General features: G+C 41.4%; 1 protein-coding gene and 1 non-coding gene across 4 annotated transcripts; one reads left to right on the top strand and one right to left on the bottom strand.

The window, feature by feature from the left end:
• Positions 1-153: 153 nt before the first annotated feature.
• Positions 154-226, bottom strand: TRNAR-CCU (transfer RNA arginine (anticodon CCU)). The gene has a single exon. It is a non-coding gene; the product is annotated as a tRNA-Arg (tRNA).
• A 662-nt stretch (positions 227-888) lies between these two features.
• LOC100672857 (glutathione S-transferase A4) lies at positions 889-22,269 on the top strand. Of its 3 annotated transcripts, none has more exons than XM_010587101.3 (7): positions 889-1,594; positions 2,450-2,723; positions 9,105-9,156; positions 11,269-11,362; positions 14,285-14,426; positions 17,635-17,766; positions 21,681-22,269. In XM_010587101.3, exons 2-7 carry the CDS (start codon positions 2,637-2,639, stop codon positions 21,801-21,803), a joined length of 630 nt encoding a protein of 209 aa, XP_010585403.1. In that variant the 5' UTR covers positions 889-1,594; positions 2,450-2,636; the 3' UTR covers positions 21,804-22,269. The 3 variants fall into 3 exon arrangements, with proteins under 3 accessions (XP_010585403.1, XP_010585398.1, XP_003404182.1); XM_010587096.3 differs by having other exon boundaries at positions 11,269-11,401; XM_003404134.4 differs by having other exon boundaries at positions 890-1,594; positions 2,619-2,723; positions 11,269-11,401.
• The last annotated feature ends 95 nt before the right edge of the window (positions 22,270-22,364 follow it).

Genomic DNA, 22,364 nt, shown 5'->3' with positions numbered 1-22,364 from the left:
CATCAGCAAGTATTCACCAAATGCCTACTCTACTCGTTTTTCTAGGAACAAGGTATACAAAAGTATTTTTAAAAGACAAAATTTGCTTACCTCCTAGAATTTGCATTCCAGTAAATCTACTGACAGAAAAAGTGAAGAACATTTGCACCATATTACCCCAGGTGGGACTCGAACCCACAATCCCTGGCTTAGGAGGCCAATGCCTTATCCATTAGGCCACTGGGGCTCACAGAAGCGTGGTGCCCTTGAGTAGGTTATCTGACAGAGTAGACCAAGTAGTAGCTGGTGGACTGCCGAGGTTTGGTTACCAGTTGAGGTCTTAAGTACTGCACCACCAAGGGTCTATACACCATGCTAGATGGTAATGCTATAAAAAAAATTAAAAAAAAAAAGCAAGGAGGGTGAAATAGGATGCGCGTGTTGGAGGGGAGGCATCATCATTCTAGACTTTTTCTCCCTTCCACCACTCCCTGGGACAGGATTAGTAAATTCTTTATCCTTCATCTCCTTAATATGGTTCCTTTTCTTGCCATCTTCTTCAAACTCATGATGCTACTTTAATTCACACGGACACCTAGTAGATCTCTCTTTCTTGACACTCTCAATTCATTCCAACCCCTTCTGCCAGAGAACTCTAAAATAAAACAAAACATGATCATGTTAGCTGCTGCAATTGTCCAGAATTTTCAAGAGAATGGGTGAAGACAATTATGCTGAGAAATAGCCAGAAATATTTAAGTCCTTTTGAAGGCGTGTATTTTTTAACTTTAAAATCCAAGTGCATTTTAAGTTTTAGTCCAAAATAGATGGTTTTAATGTATTTTTACAAATTGTACAAACTGTACAAGTATTGGAAAGAAAAAATTAAAAAATACAAAAACTTTCATTGCGTGAGGGTCAAAAGAAAGGCAGACTGCCACGTGCAGCGCCTCATTTGGATGTGTCTGGAGTCTTGGAAGCTTGACTACCCTACGTTCTCCTACAAATGGACCTTGAGAGCTTGTTTGGAGGTTCTAGCAGGGGAGCGCAGCTACTCGTATACCCTTGACCGATGGACGGTCCTCTCCTCTATCGGGGAAGGTCGTCCTCTTCGACCGAGCGCGCAGCTTCGGGAGGGACGCACATGGAGCGGTGAGGGAGGAAGGGGACACCCGCCTAGCCAGCCAGATCAGCCGAATCAACCCTGGCGATCAATGGGGTGACAGATGTCGCAGCCAGATCGCCCTCACATCCGAAAAGCAGTGCTTCCCACTACGATATATAAAGCCAAAGACATTTGTACCTTTACGCATAGGCCGAGTGTCTAGCACGGCACTGTTATAACAAGACTTTTAACTAAAAGCCAAACTCAAGCAGGACTACAAAGGTACTTTTATCGCTCCAGACATTAAAATTGGAGTTGAAACTGAGTTTATTTCGGCTGAATTCACATTATCCAGAATGCCTTGCAGATGGGTGGGGCATGCTAAACATTGCCGTCTCTATTGGTGAAATTTCCCGGAGCCTCGCCCACCTCGAGCGCCTTCTCGCCGCCTCGTTGCAGGCTGCTAGCCCAGCGCTTTGTGCGACTCCGGGCGCTCAGAGCTGAATCCAGGTCTGTCTCCCTCCGGCATCCCACGCCCGCCTTCTCCTTTCTCCCGTCCTTGTTTCTCCCTGCCTCTCCACTCTCCCCGCTCCGATTCTCTGACATCCCCATTCGTCTCCTACCCAGCCCCACCATTCAGTTCTTCTCTGTCCCTGCTGTGGCTGCGGGGTCCTCTTGTCCTTTGCGTCCCGCCCCTATCTGGTGGGCCGTTGGCAGGGATCGAAGTCATTCTTGGCCCAGGATGCTTATGTTTATTTCTTCCCTCTGCAGAATCTGAATCCACTGGTAAAAGGTGGGCTCAGATCCTCCCCGGGCCTGGCCGGGCGGCCGCCCTGGCGCTGCGTGGGCTGAGTGGGGATGCGAATTATCCCCCGAGTCTAGGCTCCGAGGGCCGAGTTCGTGGCCTGGACGCATGTCCTGGGGCCAGGGGTTCCTCTCCTACTGGGGGCCGGGGACGTGCCGGACCCTAGGGCAGCCATCGCAGGTGTGAAGTTGAACACGTATTTTGCAGACCATTGTCATACTTGGCCTGTTCTCCCTGCAGTTGCTGGAAATGAGATGTTGCGTGTGGAAGTATGAATACTTGCCGAGGTTACAGTGGGTGTATAATTCTCCTCCGTGGCCCTCTGCATCTTGTCGCTGTAGGCATAATTTTGAAAATCTAGGAACGTTTTTCAAGGTCAAAGTATACGATGTTCTGAATTTGTGAAACACTGTATTGGTATCACAGATGTCGTTGCAACAATTGGCCCCAGCTTCCCAAGATCCAGAATAAGAAATCATAAATACAAAAGCTATGAAGGGCAATGTTTTTTTTTGAAATGCTTAATGGTGGTTTTTTTTTTTTTTTTTTTTTGAGTGAAGGAAAACGCAGCAACGGCAAAAACCAGTTTCCTGTGCCAAATCCTTGACTATTCATTTAGCTCCTGAGCACTGGGTTCCATAAAACCCAAACCCGTTGCCGTGGAGTCTGGGTTAAGAGCACGAAATTACGACTGTTCGTGTGCGCGGAGCTGCTGCATCTGTTTTTCAGAAAGCCTACAAGGCCATCATGGAAGCGAGGCCCAAGCTCCACTACCCCAATGGAAGAGGCCGCATGGAATCTGTAAGATGGGCTTTAGCTGCCGCTGGAGTCGAGGTACCCTATATGCTGTTTCTTGACAAAATTGTCGTACGACTTTGAGATCTTTCAGGGGGACAATGAGTTTTGGAGCCCAGTTCACTCTTGGTCCCCTTTCCACCATATTGCATACATACTTCATTAAGTCAGAAGATTCCTTCCTTTCAAGTGATGTTTTTCTTTATAAGCGGAATGTAGTTGATGGAATTCTGTTTTACTTTTGACTTTAGCTTAATCACTGGCATATGAGCCACAATTAATAAATATTTATTAATTAGAGAAAATGAATTAACTTGAAAATTTACAGTTAGTCCCATAACTTATTAATTGGACAGTCTCTTGGCGAATTGACTAGTTATATCAATGGCTTCAAACTGGTAGCTATCATGACTGCATGTGCGTCTGCTTTGGCCCACCCAGTGTTTTTATTTTTGTTTTGCTCTTTTAAAAGAAGTTAAGACCTCGTATTATGGAAATTTTCAAATGCAAACAAAACGAGAAAGAACTTTACCATGAATTCCAGCTACCCATCCATCACCCAGCTCAGCAGTTATCAACTTCATACTAATCCTGTTTAATCGCTTTCCTCCACTCCGCTTTTTTTTTTTTTTTGTGGGAGTATTCTAAAGCAAAACCCGAACATGTCTTCTCATTTATGAATGCTTCAGCATTTGTCTCTAACAGATTAGGATTTTAAAACATAACCATAATGTCATTATCATACCCACAAAATCAGCAGTTCCTCATTGTCATTTAACACTCAGTCTTTTTGTCTCAAACAGGACTTCTTACAGTTTTTTGTTCTAGTTTGGGTCTAAACAAGGTCCATACATTACATTTGGTTGATATATTTTGTTTTTTCTTTTTAAAATCTAAAACAGTTGCCTCTGCATTTCTTAAATACACTTTGCATTTTACAATACTTTTTTAGATTTACGGAAAAGTTGCCGAATAGTACAGAGTTGCCATTCAGTCTCCCGTAACGATAACATCTTGTATAACCTTGGCACATTTGTGAAAACTAAGAAATTAACCGTGGTGCATGACTATTAACTAAACTATAAACTTTATTCAGATTTCACTAGTTTTTCCACTAATGTCCTTTTACTGTTTCAGAAGCCAATCCAGGAAATCACATTGCATTTAGTCATAATATTTCTTTAACCCATTGCCATCAAGTCAATTCCAACTCATAGCAAGTCTATAAAACTGAACCCGTGGCCGTTGAGTTGATTCCGATTCACAGTGACCCTATAGCACAGAGTAGAACTGCCCCCTAGGGTTTCCAAAGAGGGGCTGGTGGATTCAAACTGCAAGCTTTTGGTTAGCAGCCGTAGCTCTTAACCACTACGACATCTCAGTTTTTCCCTTTTCCATGACCTTGACAGTTTTGAAAAGTACTGGTCCAGTATTTTATTGAATCCTCCACTCTTTGGGTTTGTCCGTTTTTTTTCTCGTGATTAGCCTGGGGTTGTGGGTTTAGAGGAAGAATGCCACAGAGGCGAAGTACCCTTTTCATTGCATCCTATCAGGTAACATGATGTCAACACAATTTACCACTGGTGATGCTCAGCTTGGTCATTTGGTTAAGGTGATGTCTGCCGAGTTTCTCCACTGTAAAGTTACTGTTTTTCTAGTACGCACTCACCAGGGGAGGAATTAGGCTCCATGTCTTGGATGGGGAGTTTCTATATATGTTATGGAAACCCTGGTGGCGTAGTGGTTAAGAGCTGTGTCTGCTAACCAAAAGGTTGGTAGTTTGAATCCACCAGGCTCTCCTTGGAAACCCACTGGGGCAGTTCTACTCTGTTCTATAGGGTCACTATGAGTTGGAATCAGCTCAAATATATTATATGGATTTCTTCTGTAAGGAAGATTTGTCTCATTTCCCCCATTTATTTATTTAGTCAATGATTCATTTATATCAGTGTGGACTTATGTATATTTATTTTATGCTTTGGGTTATAATCCAATATTTTATTTTGTTGCTCTGATTGTTCCAGCTGTGGCCATTAGGAGGTCTTTCAGTTGGCTCTGTGTTCCTTTGACATTTCCCCATCCTCCCTTCTCTCTCTCTCTCTCCCTCTGTCTCTCAGCACTTCTCTACTTTCTAGTACTATGAGATGCTCCGGGATCATCTTGTAGTTCCCTTGCCTTAGCCCTAGGATCAGGTATTTCTCTAAAAGGCCCTGAGCTCTTTTATTAGAAAAGCAGATTAGTCATCAAGATCTAGGTGGTGGGTGTCTTTTTTTTTTTCCGATGTTGTTGTTGTGTGCCATGGAGTCAGTTCTGACTCATAGACTGCTCCACAGGGTTTCCCAGGCTGTGAGCTTTACGGAAGCAGATTGCCAGGTCATGTCTCCCACAGAGCTGCTGGTGGGTTTGAACTGCCAACCTTTCGGTTGGCCGCTGAGCGCTTAACCGTTGTGCTACCAGGGCTCCTTTATGTTTGTGTCTAGTGCCATTTATTTGTGGGAGAAACTGCCCTGTAGGATTTTCCCCCATTCTGGATGTGGCTTATTAACTCTCCAGATGTCGTTTTCACATGTTCCCCTGTTCTCTGTATTTCCTGTAAACAACTAGTTGGACCCAGAACTGTGATCAGATCCAAGGTCTTTTTTTTAAAATTTCTATCCTTAAAAAATTTTTTTCCTGCCAGATTACTTCAAAGGTGATGCTGTGAATATATTTCTGTTTACCATGTCAAGGGGCACATAATGTCTGGTTGTCTTGTGTTCAGTGATGCTGAGCTTCATCAGGGTGTTTACCTGATGTCATGTTAAAGTTTCCCTCATTGCCCTTTCAACTGGTGGTTTTAGCAGCTGTTATTGTTCATTATCATTATTAGAGATAACAAAATGGTGATTTCTATTCTATCATATCTATTTTTTTCTATTTCTATTGTATCTCCTGAATTTATTAACTGTGATTCTCTTATAAGGAGTAATTTTCACTTGTTAACTAGTTAATTACCATGAAATACAGTGCATATATGAAAAGCAAGATAGATGCTTGATTCTCTTTACCAATTTTCAGAATAATGAGTTATTACCCTAGACAAATGAAGATTGTGGTTTTTTTTTTCATTTTGGTTAGTTTTTTGTTTTTTTGAAGTATCCTTATAACTCACCATATAGTATTTTATAATTTTTGTGATTACTTGACATCATTTTTACATGCAAATCCTGATTTCTGTCTTATCTTGAGAAATTGGAAGATCTGATAATACTGAGCTTTCATTTCCACAGGGCAGCAATTGCTGGATCTGAGTAAGGACTGCCCCTAGAGATGGGCCTTTCTAGTTTAACACAGTCCCCACTGTGCCCTGTTGCCTCAGGGTGTATTTTCTAATAGTGTTAAGAAGAGAATGAAAACAATTCTTGGTTCTATGATGTGAACCTGGTTAACTTCACCTATTTATGTTACCCGTCTAACCTATGTAGGCTTCTGAGTTTGTAATTCTTGGTTTATTTAATAGGGTTGATAATGGATGTCTTCTATAATATAATCCTATGTCTAAAGTCCTCCCTCTTTCCTGTCTTCATACCACCTTGCCCTTCCCGGTCTCCTGTGAGTCAAGATTCTTGGTTACAGTGATAGAAACTCAAACCTAAATAAATTCAACCAAAAAAAAAAAATGAGTCATATGGCCCACCACCCCAGGGCATCACAGTGGCTAGGCAGATGGGATAGTCATTAGCCTAGCATGAGTCTTGAGCCCACCCCTCTGACCAGGGTGGAGGGGGCTAGATTGGTCTCCCTTGCTAGGACCAACCATGTGGTTTACAGAAGAAATTCCCGAAAAGTGGTGTCAGGGATCCCTCCCCATTTCTTTGCCAAGACATTTTAGATAAATATATGCCAGCATAGATCAGTCACCACAGGAGGGGAGGGCTTGTGGCAACTGAATAAGTTCATGGTTCCCAGTGTCACAGGTTGAGCCTGGTGTGTGTTTGAGTAACTGGGTAACTAAAACCTGATGAAAAGCAGCTGCCCTAATTCAGGGAGTCAGCATTCTTAGTCTCAGTCCCTTGGGTTGAGTCATCACTGACATTGCTCTGTGCTGGTTATTGCTTTTTGCTACATGGGCCTTCATCTGCCTAAAGACCCCACAGAACACCGGGCAAATCCCCCTTGTTGAAGGGGAGCTGCTCTCCAGGCCTGTCTTCTAAGGCACCTCTAGATGGGTTTGAACCGCCAAACTTTTGGCTAGTAGTCCAGTGCTTAATTGATTGCACTGCCCAGGGACTCCTAATGGAGATTAACATGTGTCTATGTGAAAAGTTGAAGGCCACAAACTCTTTGTGCAGAATTTCTCAAAAATTGGCTTCAAAGAAATGAAAGAGTATTAAAAAGGAGAGTGTTGTGGTGTGGAAGTGGGCAGTTAGCCCTCTGAAGAATCCTAGGTCAGGAACTGTACTCTGTGTTGGGGAACAATGACAATTGATTTTGTGAATAGAAACCAAGATGATACATCTAGTCTTGTGGCCTTGAGTACAGTTGCCAAGCTCCTCCCTCCAAGCTCTGATGGGATTCCTTTTCCCCTCATTCTCCCACGTTGATCCAGATTTCTTTACTGACTAAGAGTTTCATAAAGCTCGACTCTAGAGTTATCGCTAGTGAAGGGCACATTTTGCATTTGTGTCCCCAAAAGCCTGGTCTCAAAAATCAGGATCAGAATCATTTGGAAGGACTCGTTTAAAAAATTATTATCTTTGAGCTCCTCCCAGCTACCCAATGCGAGTTTCTGGAAGGCGGGCCTGGGGTTTAATATGCCCCCCTAACCCGCTTTCCCATGTGTTTTTGCTTTTTAATAATATTTTATTGTGTTTTCAGTGAAGGTTTACACAGCAGTTTAGGTTCCCATTCAACAATTTCTACACAAGTTGTTCGTGACATTGATTACATTCTTCACAACGTGTGAACATTCTCATGATTTCTGTCCTGGTTATTCTGTTCCCTTTAGTGTCCCTGCCCCCTTACATTCTCATCTTTGTTTTAAAGTAATTGTTGACCATTTGGTCTCATATAGGTGGTTTTTAAAAGAGCACAGTACTTATGGATGATATTCATTACTTTTTCAGCCAATTTGTTATTGAGATACAAGGTGACCTCAGGGGTTAAATTCAGTTCAAAATTTGAAGTGTATCTCAGGACAATAGGCTTGGGGTGTACTCCAGTCTCAACCAGTCCAGTCTGGTTTTTTTTTTTTTCCCCTCATATCTTTTTTATGATTAAGATCATAAAAGTTTGAGATGCAGTAGCCTACAGGGAGTACTCTCTGTGCCACATCTGGGCATTGGGACGGATGCCCTGGGACTATTGCCCTGCGGCTACTGCTTGGTGGGCAGGGAGCCAGTGGAGGAAGAAGGCATCAGATGGAGATTCTCTGAAGCATTGAGGCCCCTCTCCTCACACCATGAAGACCCTGGTGACAAGCCTAGCCTCAGCATGAATTGTTTACAGGTGATGCTGTGTCCTTCTCCCGAAGGGTGATGCTACGTTTGGTCACTTGATTAAGAGATGGTGAGATTCCCCAGATATCCCTCCCCATTGTAACTTTTCTTTTGTCATCGTTAGGTGATTTTTGGGATGATACTTTGAGACTGTGTCCTCTGAAGCCCAATGATTTTAGCATCCATTTTATGATTCTTGTAGAATCAATTACTACATTGGGGGTTGCAAATTGATGGTTTTCTAATTTTAACACTAGTTAGCAATAATCCTCCATTAATTAATGATAATTCTTCCATAAAGAAGAGCTTTTTCTTCCTCCTCCCATTTTTTTATCATCAACATCTATGAAATTGTGGATTTTCTTGTTTTATATTATAATCCATACCTGACATTATTCTTTTTGATGCTCAAATTATCCCAGATTTGGTTTGCAAAGTCCCTTCAAGTAGAATACTATAAACCAAAAAAACCAAACCGATTGCCGTTGAGTTAATTTCAACTCATAGCGACTCTATAGAACTGCCCAGTAGGGTTTCAAAGGCTCTAATCTTTATGGAAGCAGGCTGCCACATATTTCTTCCATGGAGCAGCTGATGGATTTGAACCACTAACCTTTTGGTTAGCAGCCAAATGCTTAACCACTGCGCTACCAGGGCTCCTTGGGATACTGTACAGTAGCCTTTGACACATTCCATTAATCTTTGAGCGCTTCCTTGTTTTGTGGAATAACAAGGAACTTCCCTGCCCCAGACCTGGATCAGCCTTTTCTCTTAGGAGCCCCGGTTCCTTTTAGTGGGCAATGATGTTTAGAAGCCAAGATTTGGGTGCTACCTGTGCTCTTTCTCTGTACTTCTTGGGACAATTTAGCTGGGTATTATCAGTCCTGAACCTGTAATGATATTTTCCTTCTTTTTGGGGGGCGGGGTTACTTTGTTTCTTTAGTTTGATGAAGAATTTTTAGAAACAAGAGAACAGTTGCACAAGTTGCAGAAAGGTGAGTATGAAAATGAAACAACCGTCTTAAATAATGATTTAAAAACAAAACAAAACTGGTATTTATGTGGAAGGGTAAAAGTGACACTAAACATTCAGAACAGTAGCCTAAAACCAGAAAACCAACAGGGATTAATGGCTAAAGGTGCCAAGAAATTGCCTCTTAGTTCAATCCAAAACCAAACCAAACCTGTTGCCGTCGAGTCTAATCCTAGACAGAGTAGAACTGCCCCACAGGGTTCAAAGGCTGTAATCCTTACAGAAGCAGACTGCCACATCTTTCTCCCATGGAGCAGCTGGTGGGTTCAAACCACCAACTTTTGGTTACCAGCTCAGCAATTAACCACTGAGCCACCAGGGCTCCTTTTCTTATTCAATGAAAACCAAACCAAACCCATTGCCCTTGAGTCGATTCCAACTCATAGCGAGGGTAGAACAGTCCCATAGGGTTTCCAAGGAGCAGCTGGTAGATTCAAACAGCTAACCTTTTGGTGAGCAGCCAAACTCTTAACTACTGTGCCACCAGGGCCCTTGTTCAATAAGTAGTTCTAAAAATGCTAGATAAAGGAAAAGCAGCTTTGTCTCTTACCGAGGTAAAGAGACTTTATGTTCCTCCTGACCCCCCTCTGACCTCCTCCTCCTCCCCCTTTTTTTCCTCTTCCTCATCCCTTTTCTCCTCATTTCCCACACCTTCTTCCATGCTCTCTAAGGCACCATTACCTGCTTGACATATGCAGGTAACCGCCTCATGCATTTACACTGGGCTACATTTCTGAAATAACTACCAAAAAGAAGTGAAATCAGTGAAAACCCCTCCTTTTAACTCCTGGTTAGCTGCACTCCCCCTACTCCGATCCTTTGTACAGGAACCACCAGGAGGCCCCATAAAGAATGCCTAGCAACCCTATAGTGAGGAAATGGTGGTTCAGTGATAGAATTCTCACTTTCCATGTGAAGAAACCATTTGATTTCCGACCAACACACCTCATGTGCAGCCACCACACTTCTGTCAGTTGTTATGATGCTTAACAGGTTTTAGCAGAACTTTCAGAATAAGATGGACTAGGAAGAAAGGCCTGGCTATCTCCTTCCAAAAATCAGCCTTACAGTGAAAACTGTAAGGATAACATAATGGTATGCTCCCCAACTGATCATAGGGATGGTGCAGGACCTGGCGGCATTTTGTTCTGTTGTGCGTAGGGTCGCCGACTCGACAGCAGCTAACAACAATAACAACAGCAATACTATAAGCAGCCTCCTCTCACCAGCCATCTGAAGGGTCCCCAGGCTCAACTCAACTTTAGAGGGAGCAGCTCTGCCAGGCTATACTGCCACAGTCTGTCCATGACACTGGCCTGCAGCCACCAGGTGTCCCCCATCTGTGAGCTTCTTGAGGCCATCTGTATCTTATATCTGTATCTCTCTCTACCCAACTGGCAAGTGTTTGATGCAGATTCGTTGAAGAAATTAATGGGTCACTTTTTGACCAGTGACAGCAAACTCGTGTAGTAAGTGGTCTGTGAGTGGAGCAGAGCAAAACCAACAAGTATCAGCTGGTGACGTAGGTTTCATTATCAGATGCTCTAAAGCAGCCCTGTCTGATAGAACATTCTCCAGTGATGGAAATGGTCAGTTCTGGCCTCTAACATGTGATAGGTGCTAGCCAGCTGGGGCTACTGAGCACTTGAAATATGTCTAGTCTGACTGCGGAACTGATTTTTAAATTTTATTTAGTTTTAAGTAATTAAAATTTATATTTAAATGGCTATACCTAGCTAGTGGCTATCGTATCGTCCAATGCCGCATGAAAGAAATATCTCAACTGTGGCCCCCGGCCCCCACCTCGTCACCACTGTGGGTGGTTATTTTTCCTGAGGGTGAAAATGAAAAGGGAAGGTTGAGAACAATGCTAGCTTCTAGGCTTCTTTTATGACTAAATCTGCTCTTGGTTCTCCTGAATGAAATTGAGGTTGGATGCCATCAGCAAGTTTGATACTATTTCCTAAGGATATGGCCACACTGTCCGCCTTTGTACAATAGAGTATTTGTGTGTGTGTTGGGGTGGGGGGAATGCAGGGAAGAGATCACTCTGAGTCTGTGCTTCTGTTCTCAGGTAAACACCTGCTGTTCCAACAAGTGCCGATGGTTGAAATTGACGGGATGAAGTTGGTGCAGACCCGAAGCATTCTCCACTACATTGCGGAAAAGTACCACCTCTTTGGCAGCGACCTCAAAGAGAAAACCCTGTACTGTGGCCACTCTCGAGTGTTCTCACTTGTCGGCTTACTGAGGCCTTAGCTGATTAGTAGTTCTTTGCAGCCCACCTCATCTAGAGAATGCCTTGTATTGTTAGTGGGGACAGGGAACAAAAATCCAGAAAGGTCAGACAGACCAGTTGAAAATTCAGCACAGAGAGTCACTGAGTTAAAGCTTGGAAAAAAATTAAACTCAGGGATTCAGTCCTGTATCTGAGGTGCTATTGTTTCAGGTTTCAGCACCTTAAAATGCTTTGATTTTAGAATATTGCTTTTACCTTCCTTGCAAATTTATTATTGTTGAGTCATGGGAAGCTGTTGTGGCTTTCAAGGCCTGTGACACTGAGCATTGGGTTATCACTTGAACTTAAAGCCTGGTCCTTCCAACACCTAGATGCATGACCCTGTTGCGTTTCCTTTACAGTGGGGACAAAAATAGTGCATGCCTCGTAGCTTTGTGGTATTCAATGAGATAATGAACGCAGAGTGTTTGGCACTATGCCTGATGCACACCAATTGTTCAGTAAATGATATTCACTAGTTTTGTAGTGTGAAGTTCAGCCCCGTGCTGAGAGACTGCGTGTGGGTGCTAGAGTGAGCAGATGAAACAGCAGCCAGGGGGACAAGACTGTCATGACTGTCCTACTTTCTGATTTGTGACAGATTTGTCTGAAGAATTTCTCCAGACTACATCTGGAATTGACTTAGCATCTTTGCTCTTAAGAGGCAGGTGTCGATAAATGTTTTTTAGCACTTAAGTTGCCAGAGTCTTAAGACAAAGCACTTTGTTTTATTTTGTTTTTCTTTAATTTCAACTTTTTTTCTTGTACTTTAGATGAAGGTTTACGGAACAAACTAGTTTCTCATTAAACAGGAGACGTATTGTTTTGGGACATTGGTTAAAAACCCCATGACACGTCAATACTCTCCCTTCTCAACGTTGGGTTCCCCATTACCAGCTTTCCTGGTCTCTCCTGCCTTCTAGTCCTTGCCTGGGCTGGTGTGCCCATTTAGTCTTATTTTGTTTTATAGGCCTGTCCAGTCTTTGGCTGAAGGGTGAACCTCAGAGGTGACTTCATTATTGAACTAAAAGCGTGTCTGGTGCCATACTCTCAGGGTTTCTCCAGTCTGTGTCAGGCCAGCAAGTCTGGTCTTTCTTTTTGAGTTAGAATTTTGTTCTACATTTTTCTCCAGCTCTGTCTGGGACCCACTATCGTGTTTCCTGTTAGAGCAGTCAGTGGTGGCAGCCAGGCACCATCTAGTTGTACTGGACTCAGTGTGGCAGAGGCCATGGTAGATGTGGTCCATTAATCCTTTGTACTGATCTTTCCGTTGTATCTTTAGTTTTCTTTCTTGCTCCAGAAGGGGTGAGAGCAGTGGAGTATCCTAGATGGCTACTCACAGACTTTTAAGACTCCAGATGCAGATCACCAAAGTAGAATGTAGAATATTTTCTTTATAAACTATGTTATGCCAATTGAGCTGGGTATTTCCCAAGACCGTGGTTCCCACATCCCTCAGCCCAGCAACTCGGTTCCTTAGGGAGTTTGGATGTGTCTATGGAGCTTCCATGACCTTGCCTTGTGCAAGTTATGCTGGCTTCCCCAGTATTGTGTACTGTCTTACCCTTCACCAAAGTTACCACTTGTCTATTTATTGTTTTTCCATCCCTATCCCTCCCTTCCCTTGCAACCACCAAAGATTGTTTCTTTTTGTGTGTAAACCTTTTCATGAATTTTTACAGTAGTGGTCTCATACAATATTTGTCCTTTCGTGATTGACTTATTTCACTCAGCATAATGCCCTCCAGATTCATCCATGTTAGGAGATGCTTCACAGATTCATCGTTGTTCTTTATCGTCATTCTCCATTGTGTGTATGTACCACAGTTTCTAGGTTGTTTCCATCTTTTTGCTGTTGTGAACAATGCTGTAGTGAACGTGGGTGTGCATATGTCTGTTCATGTGATGACTCTAATTTCTCTAGGATATATTCCGAGGAGTGGGGTTGCTGGACATATGGTATTTCTATTTCTAGCTTTCTAAGGAAGTGCCATATTGTTTTCCAAAATGGTTGTATCATTTTGCATTCCTACCAGCAGTGCATAAGAGTTTCAGTCTCCCTGCAGCCTCTCCAACATTTGCTGTTTCCTGTTTTTTTGATTTGTGCCAGTAATGCTGGGGTGAAATGATATCTCGTTGTGGTTTTGATTTGCATTTCTCTAATGGCTAGTGATTGCAAGCATTTCCTCATGTGTCTGTTGGCCGCTTGAATGTCTTCTGTGGCGAAGTGTCTGTTCATTTCCTTTGCCCATTTTTTAATTGGATTATTTGTCTTTTTGTTGTAGAGATGTTGAATTTTCTTGTAGATTTTAGAGACTAGACCTTTGTCTGATTTGTAGTAGCCAAAAATTTTTTCCCAGTCTGTAGCTTCTGTTTTTACTCTTTTGGTAAAGTCTTTTGATGAGCATAAGTGTTTAATTTTTAGAAGGTCCCAGTTATCTAGCTTATGTTCTAAAGTTTGTGTGTTGTTGGTTGTGGTTTGTATCCTGTTAATGCCGTGTATTAGGGTCTCTAGCATTGATCCTATTTTTTTCTTCTACGAATTTCATAGTTTTTGGCTTTATATTTAGGTCTTTGATCCATTTTGAATTAGTTTTTGTATATGTTATGAAGTATGGGTCTAGTTTCATTTTTTTTTTTTTTGCAGATGGACATCCAGTTTTGCCAGCACCATTTGTTAAAAAGACTGTCTTTTCCCTATTTGATGGACTTTTGGCCCTAGACAAAGCACTTTGAATGCTTAGCTATGGAAGCCAATGAGTTCATAGTGAAGGGAAATTGAGAAAATTGCTTTCTTTTTGTTTGTTTTAAGCATTGACATGTATGTGGAGGGGACGCTGGATCTTCTGGAAATGATTATCACACACCCTTTCTTAAAACCAGAAGATCAGCAAAAGGAAGTGGTTAGCATGACCCAGAAGGCTGTGATCAGATACTTCCCTGTGTTTGAAAAGGTAGGTAGCAGAGAAGCCTGTGAACATGGTATCACCCAACCACAAGGGATCTGCTACAAACACCCTTTTCTGCTCAGGTGCTGTAAAGCTAAGCACAGAGGACTAACCTTCCTGGACTTGTAAGAGCCAGTGGTAGCCGTCAGCACACAGCCAGATGTCTTGGAGCCCCTTAGCTTCACCAGGACCACATTATTCAGAAGTCTGGGAAGAGTACAGATACCACATTTGTGCACGATCATTCTTGGCATTTACCAAGTGCCCACCTTGTGTGAGGGACAGAAAAACCCAGAAATGACCTCATTAATTCATTCAACAAACATTTGTTGAACACCTATTATGTATCGGACATCCTAATGATAATTGGATATGAAGAATCATTGCAGTATTGCTTCTTTTCCCTTTGTGGTTCTTGTGTCTGTTTTATTTTCCTCTTATTACTACAGCTGCTTTTCTGGGATTCAAACTCCTCTTTCTTGAACTGGAAAGAATGTTTTAAAAAAATGTTTCAATTTGAAAAGAAGAGAATATATGGAAAGGCCTATTTGACAGACTTCCTCTGACAGTCTTCATAGAATTGGATTTAAAAAGAAGGCACAGTAGTTTCCAGGTTTTTTTTTATACTTTAGCTTAATAGTACCTGGCCCAGGAGAGGCAGCCTGTGAATGTACGATGGGATAATACAGAAGTGTAGAGTGAAAAGGGCACAAATTACTGGATGCCTTGGCAGAGAATCACTGCTAGCTCTTTTGTTCCTGTGGGCCAGACTTCATGTCAGGGCTCCTCACAACACGCCTTCAAGGTAAAAATGGTTACCTCATGTCTTAGTTTTTTTTTTTTTTTTCATGTCTTAGTCATCTAGTGGTGCTATAACAGAAATACCACAAGTGGATGGCTTCAACAAAGAGAATCTTATTGTCTCACAGTCTAGTAGGTTAAAGTCCAAATTCAGGGTGTCAGCTCCAGTGGACAGACTTCTCTCTGTTGGCTCTGGAGGAAGATTCCCTGTCATCAATCTTCCCCTGGTCAAGGAGCTTCTCAGGCACAGGGGCCCCAGTGCAAAGGATGCACTCTGCTCCCGGTTCTGCTTTCTTGGTTGTATGAAGTCCCCAATTCTCTGTTTGTTTCCCTTTCCTTTTATCTCTTGAGAGATAAAAGGTGGTGCAGGCCCCACCCCAGGGAAACTCCCTTTACACTGGATCAGAGAGTTGACCTGAGTAAGGGTGGTGTTACAATCCCACCCTAATCCTTTTGAGATAAAATTACAATCACAAAATGGAGGACAACCACAGAATTTGGGGAATCATGGCCTAACCAAGTTGATACATATATTTTTGGGGGGACAGAATTCAGTCCATGATACCTCATTTTTATAGATAATGAAACAGAATCACAGAGAGATTGAGTCACAAGTCCAAAGTAATGTGGCTTCAAAGTGGAAAGTCTGGCCTCTGACTACAAATCCTGGACTCATTCTTCTATACCTCTCTGGCTCTAATGCCTGTATTGGACTTAGAGGAATACTGAGTGTTCCTGTGAGACACACATACATACACACACGTATGCATGCATGTATGTGCACACATACATGTATACACACTCACACTTGCTCATAGGCACACCTGCCTCCTTCCTTGCTGCAGCCTATGAATGAAAAAGAGTTAGGGATAATCCCCCAAAGATAGTAAAACACTCACGGGAACCAAGAGTTTACTTCAAAGGAGATGTCCCCTTTGCTACCACTCTTCCTTTCCTCAACGTGATCATATCAATTCCTGTAAATCCCCACACCTGTATGTGACTCTCAAAAGAGACTGAAAATGAATTCTCATGCCTATAATTTTCTCTGGAAAGATTTTAGAGGAAGCCTGCTTCTTTTAGTCAGGACTGGTTTATAACTATGAGTTCAGATATTCATAGAAGCATAGAACTAGGAAGTTAAGATTGGGACAGCCCAAGGTTGTCCTTGGAGACCACCTATCCCTTTTACTTCCATCACTTTCCCCTGATCCTTCTGAATTCATCAGGGCTAATATCCTTTCAAAGCACTCAACGCTAAATCCAGAATTGATCAGTCTCCTTTCCCCTTTCCAGTGTTTCACTCTTGGTACAAAGCAGATATAGAATGATGCTTTCATTCCTACCCCTTGTGTGTGTGCACTTGCATGCGCTCACATGCTTTCTCTCACTTCCTCATCCCTCCCTCTCTCCCTTTGATATAGGAACTTCCTTTTTTTAAATTTCATTAATTTTGTTGTTGTTGAGAATATACACAGCAAAACATACATCAATTCAACAGTTTCTACATGTACAATTGACATTGTACATTGACATGGATTACATTTTTTCAAGTTGTACAACCATCCTCACCCTTCTTTTGTGAGCTGTTCCTCCCCCATTAACATAGGCTCACTGCCTCCTAAAGTTCCTATCTAATCTTTTGAGTTGCTGTTGTCAATTTGATTGCATAGAGATAGTTCTTAAAAGAACATAGTGCTCAAGGCAGACCTTTTTTTACTACTTAAGCTAAACTATTGCTTGGTTTTAAGAAGACTTCAGAGGATATTTTTGGTTTAAGTTTTAAAAATTATCTCAAGGCAATAGTTTCAGGGGTTCATCCAGCCTCCATGGCTCTAGAAAGTCTGGAGTCCATGAGAATTTGAAATTCTGTTCTGTAATTAGGAACTTCCTCTTAGCTGATGCTATTTATTAAAGGATGAAAAAACAAGACCCTAGTTCCACCCCCTTCTCAAATACAGCCACTCCTCACTTATCTATGTGGTTAGGTTCCAGAGCCCAGGTTATTGTGTGAAGATTGGTTTTCTGTGAAAATGGAGGATGACCACATCAGATCACAAAATGGAGGATGACTACATCATTACATAACTGCCGAATTATATCATTACATAACTGAGAATTATGTACTGATCTGATTACTGAGAATCATGGACCAGACAAGTTGACTCATAACCTTAACCATCACAGCCAGCATTACTCAAACTTCACACCTCAGTGTTCATTACTGCCAGTAGTATGTCGTTAATGTACAAAATAGTTGGATAAGAGATTTTTTACTATTGTCATAAATACAAAATGTCAGATAATGAGACAGTTGATAAGTGAGGTGTAGGTATACTGCACTGATTCAGTAACTTCATCAGTTTCTCTATGTAGAGTATCCTAACTGATGCAAAACATTTATATCCTGAAGATTTTAAGGGATCATGGACAAAAGTTTCTCGTTGGGAACCAGCTGAGCCTTGCGGATGTGATTCTACTTCAAACCATTTTGGCTCTGGAAGAGAAAGTTCCTAATATCCTCGCTGCATTTCCTCACCTCCAGGTGAATAGAACCATGTATTAGAAGATTGGCCCAGAACTCTTGGGCTTTGGTTGACTTGGTGTGTGTGTGTGCATGTGTGTGTTATTTTGTTAGATTCTAGTTAGTAAAATGAAATGAAATTACAGACTTGAAATTGTTTTGTTTTATTAGTTCCCAGGTCCTTAGAGTTGAAAGATTGTTTACTTGTTAAAGAAGTTTTCATCTTAGTTATGTCCCACAAATACACTTTTGGAACAAACACCATATACAGAAAATTTGCCAACTGGGACTTTTGCTTAAAGATAATCTTAGGGTTGAGGATTCCTCATCTATCTGTCCTATCTGTGCTGAGGGAAGGGCAGGAGAGGTCACATTTAAGACAGTCTAATATCGAGGCATGACTCCCTTTCTCAGAAATAATGAGGCCTCAAATCAGAAACTCCCAGGCTTGAGTTCGGAGAGCTAATAATAAGGTCAACCCAAAGGGTTCCCACTGCTTTCCTTCCTGGACATTCCAAGGAAAGATCCCTGTGTGCCTCAGTTTGCTGCTTGGAGCATTCTGGCAGGATTGATTGTAGAAATTTAAAACAGAAAAGGGCTTAAAAAAAAACCTTTTCATCCAATGCCTTCAATATACGTATAAGGAAATAAAGACCCAATGTAAAGAAGTCAGTAGCCAAGATGGCTCAACTAGAAGGCCCTTGAGTTTTAACTAGACATTTAACCGTATACCTCAAAGTCCAGTGAACTTTCCTATATACTGGGTTCACCTATTTTTATAGCAAGGACTTTATTTCTCTTTATGGCTGAGTAATATTCCATTGTATGTATGTTGTTGTTAGGTATCATCAAGTTGGTTCTGACTTATTGTGACCCCATGTACAACAGAACAAAACACTGACCAGTTCTGTGCCATCCTCACAATTGTTGTTATGCTTGAGCCCATTGTTACAGCCACTGTGTCAATCCATCTTGTTGAGGGTCTTCTTTTTCACTGACCCACTACTTTACCAAGCATGATGTCCTTCTCAAGGGACTGGGCCCTTCTGAGAACATGTCCAAAGTAGATGAGATATAGTGTCGCCATCCTCGCTTCTAGTGAGCATTCTGGCTCTACTTCTCCCAACACAGATTTGTTGGTTCTTCTGGCAGTCCATGGTATATACAATAGTCTTTGCCAATACCATAATTCAAAGGCATTGATTCTTCTTCAGTCTTCTTATTCATTGCTCGGCTTTCACATGCATATGAGGCCACTGAAAACACCATGGCTTGGGTCAGGCATACCTTAGTCCTTAAAGTGACATCTTTACTTTTTAACACTTTAAAGAGATCTTTTGCAGCAGATTTGCCCAGTGCGCTGCATCTTTGGATTTCTTGGCTGCTGTTTCCACGGGTATTGATTGTGGATCCAAGTAAAATGAAATCCTTGACAACTTCAGTCTTCTCTGTTTATCATGATGTTGCCTATTGGTCCAGTTGTGAGGATTTTTGTTTTCTTTATGTTGAGGTTTAATCTGTACTGAAGGCTGTGCTCTTTGATCTTCCTCAGTAAGTGCTTCAAGTCCTCTTCACTTTCAGCAAGCAAGGTTGTGTCATCTGCATAACTCACATTATTAATAAGTCTTTCTCCAATTCTGATGCCACATTCTTTTTCACAGAGCCCACCTTCTTGGATTATTTGTTCAGCATATAGATTGGCTAATTATGGTGAAAGGATACAACCCTGACACACACCTTTCCAGACTTTAAATCATTCAGTATGCCCTTGTTCGGTTCTAATCTCTGCCTCTTGGTCTATGTACAGGTTCTGCATGAGCACAGTTCAGTGTTCTGGAATTCTTCACAATGTTATCCATAATTTGTTATGATCCACACAGTCGAATGCCTTTGCATAGTCAATAAAACACAGGTAAACATCTTTCTGGTATTCTCTGCTTTCAGCCTGATTCCATCTGATATCAGCAATGATATCGCTGGTTCCATGTCCTCTTCTGAATCAGGTTTGAATTTATAGCAGTTCCCTGTCGATGTGCTGCTACAACTGCTTTTGAACGATCTTTAGCAAAATTTTACTTGTGTGTGAAATTAATGATATTGTTCAATAATTTCTGCATTCAATTAGATCACCTTTCTTTGGAATGAGTACAAATATGGATCTCTTCCAGTTGGTTGGCCAGGTAGCTGTCTTCCAAATTTCTTGGCATAGACAAGTGAGCAATTACAGCATTGCCTTCGTTTGTTAAAACATTTCAATCGATATTCCATCAATTCCTGGAGCCTTGTTTTTTCACCAGTGCTTTCAGTGCAGCTTGGACCTCTTTCTTCAGTACTGTTAGTTCTTGATCACACGCTACCTCACGAAATGGTAAAATATTCACCAATTCATTTTGGTACAGGGACTCTGTGTATTCCTTCCATCTTCTTTTGATGCTTCCTGTGTCGTTTAGTATTTTCCCTGTAGAATCCTTCACTATTGCAACTCAAGGCTCAGTTTTTTTCTTCAGCTCTCTCAGCCTGAGAAATGCCACGCGTGTTCGTCCCTTTTGGTTTTCTATCTCCAGGTCTTCGCACATTTCGTTATAATACTTTACGTTTTCTTCTCAAACTGCCATTTGAAATTTTCTGTCCTGCTGTTTTACTTCATCATTTCTTCCTTTCACTTTAGCTATTTTATGTTCAAAAGCAACTTTCAGAGTCTCTTCCGATATCCATTTTGGTCTTTTCTTTGTTTCCTGTCTTTCTGACGGCCTCTTGCTTTCTTCATGTATGATGTCCTTAATGTCATTCCACAGCTCATCTGGTCTTCAATCATTAGTGTTCAGTGGATCAAATCTATCCTTAAGATGGTCTCTAAATTCAGGTGAGATATACTCAAGGTTGTACTTTGGCTCTCATGGACTTGTTTTAATTTTCTTCAGCTTCAGCTTGAACTTATACGTGAGCAATTGATGGTCTGTTCTGCAGTTAGCCCTTGGCCTTGTTCTGACTGATGATATTGAACTTTTCCATTGTCTCTTTCCACAGATGTAGTCGATCTGATTCCTGTGTATTCCATCTGGCAAGGTCCATGTGTATAGTCAGTGTTTATATTGGTGAAAAATTGTATGTGCAGTGAAGAAGTCGTTCGTTGGTCCTGCAAAATCCTATCATGCAATCTCCAGTGTTATTTCTATCACCAAAGCCATATTTTCCAAATACCAACCCTTCTTCTTTGTTTCCAACTTTTACATTCCAATCACCAGTAATTATCAGTGCATCTTGATTTTATGTTTGATCAATTTTAGACCATAGAAGTTGGTAAAAATCTTCAATTTCTTTATGTTTGGCCTCAGTAGTTGGTGCATAAATTTGAAAAAAGTCTAATTAACTAGTCGTCCTTGTAGGCGTATGGATATTATCCTATCACAGACTGTGTCATACTTCCAAATAGATCTTGAAGAGTTCTTTATGACAATGAATGAAATGACATTCCTCTTCAATTTGTCATTCCCAGCATAGTAAACCCAGTAGGCCATTATATTGTAGATATATACCACATTTTTTTAATCCATTCATCTGTTGATGAACATTTAGGTTGTTTCTACCTTTTGGCAATTGTACCGCAATGAACATCGTTGTACATGTGTCTGTTTGTCTCACAGGTTTCAAGTCTCTTGAAATAAGTAATGAAAAAGAGTGGAATTGCTGGATCATGTGGTAGTTCTATGTTTAACTTTTCGAGGAACTGCCAAACTATTTTCCACAGCAGCTGCACCATTTTGCATTCACAGTAGCAATTGATAAGAGTTTCAGTTTCTCCACCATCTGTTGTTCTCCACCTTCAACAACTATTTATTGAACAAATTTTGATGGATCATTTTGCATAAACTTCTTTTCAAAGGAATGAATACATTTGTTGTTAACCATGAATTTTTTGTGTTTTCCTTTTTCAGGAATTCACAGTGAAAATAAGTAACGTTCCTACAATTAAGAAATTCCTTGAACCTGGCAGCAAGAAGAAGCCTCCTCCCGATGACGTCTATGTGAGAACCGTCTATACTATCTTTGCACCGTAAAACAACATGCATGTCTACGAGCAAGCGCTTACCCCTAGAATCTGCCGTGTCCACAGTATCTTAACTGATTCCCGCCTGCAGTGATCCCAGCTCTGTTATGGTGCTATAGATAGGGTCTTTCATGTCAAAGAGATCTCTTCTAGAAGTATTAACTTTTTTTTTTTTTTTGGTCTAGCGAATATTGTTAATGGAGTCTTTTTCTGGAAACCTTATTTGGGCAGGCTGGTATTTAAGTTAGACCTGGTCTGATCACTGCACTTTGTAAGGATTGGCAGAACCTCATGTTCTCCCTTAGGCTCCTTTTCTCCCCTCCTGATCCCATTCTAAAATTTCTCTGGTCTCTTCTTAATTTTTAGTGTTTGGTAACAATCGAGTGTCTAGTGAATGACTCTCCTCTCAACTATAATAAATCAAGTGGTAGTAGGAATGCAGTTGATATTCACTGAAATAAAGAATTTACAAATCATTGTCCTATTGCTAGAATGTTTTAATTAAAATTTTTTTTAATACATAATACTATACAGTAAAACCTGCAAAAGCTAGAACCTGTGGAAGGGTGGA

Source organism: Loxodonta africana, chromosome 1, assembly GCF_030014295.1.
Source record: "Loxodonta africana isolate mLoxAfr1 chromosome 1, mLoxAfr1.hap2, whole genome shotgun sequence".
NCBI lineage: Eukaryota > Metazoa > Chordata > Mammalia > Proboscidea > Elephantidae > Loxodonta > Loxodonta africana.
The sequence above is the reverse complement of the archived record's forward strand: the minus strand, read 5'-3'. Positions and strand labels throughout refer to the sequence as shown.

Excerpts from the sequence above, each read along its gene's own strand:
- LOC100672857 (XM_010587096.3), top strand. The coding sequence starts at position 2,637 with ATGGAAGCGAGGCCCAAGCTCCACTACCCCAATGGAAGAGGCCGCATG. Across the intron at positions 2,724-9,104 it reads TAGCTGCCGCTGGAGTCGAG|TTTGATGAAGAATTTTTAGA; the intron begins GTACCCTATATG and ends TTGTTTCTTTAG. Across the intron at positions 17,767-21,680 it reads CTGCATTTCCTCACCTCCAG|GAATTCACAGTGAAAATAAG; the intron begins GTGAATAGAACC and ends TTCCTTTTTCAG.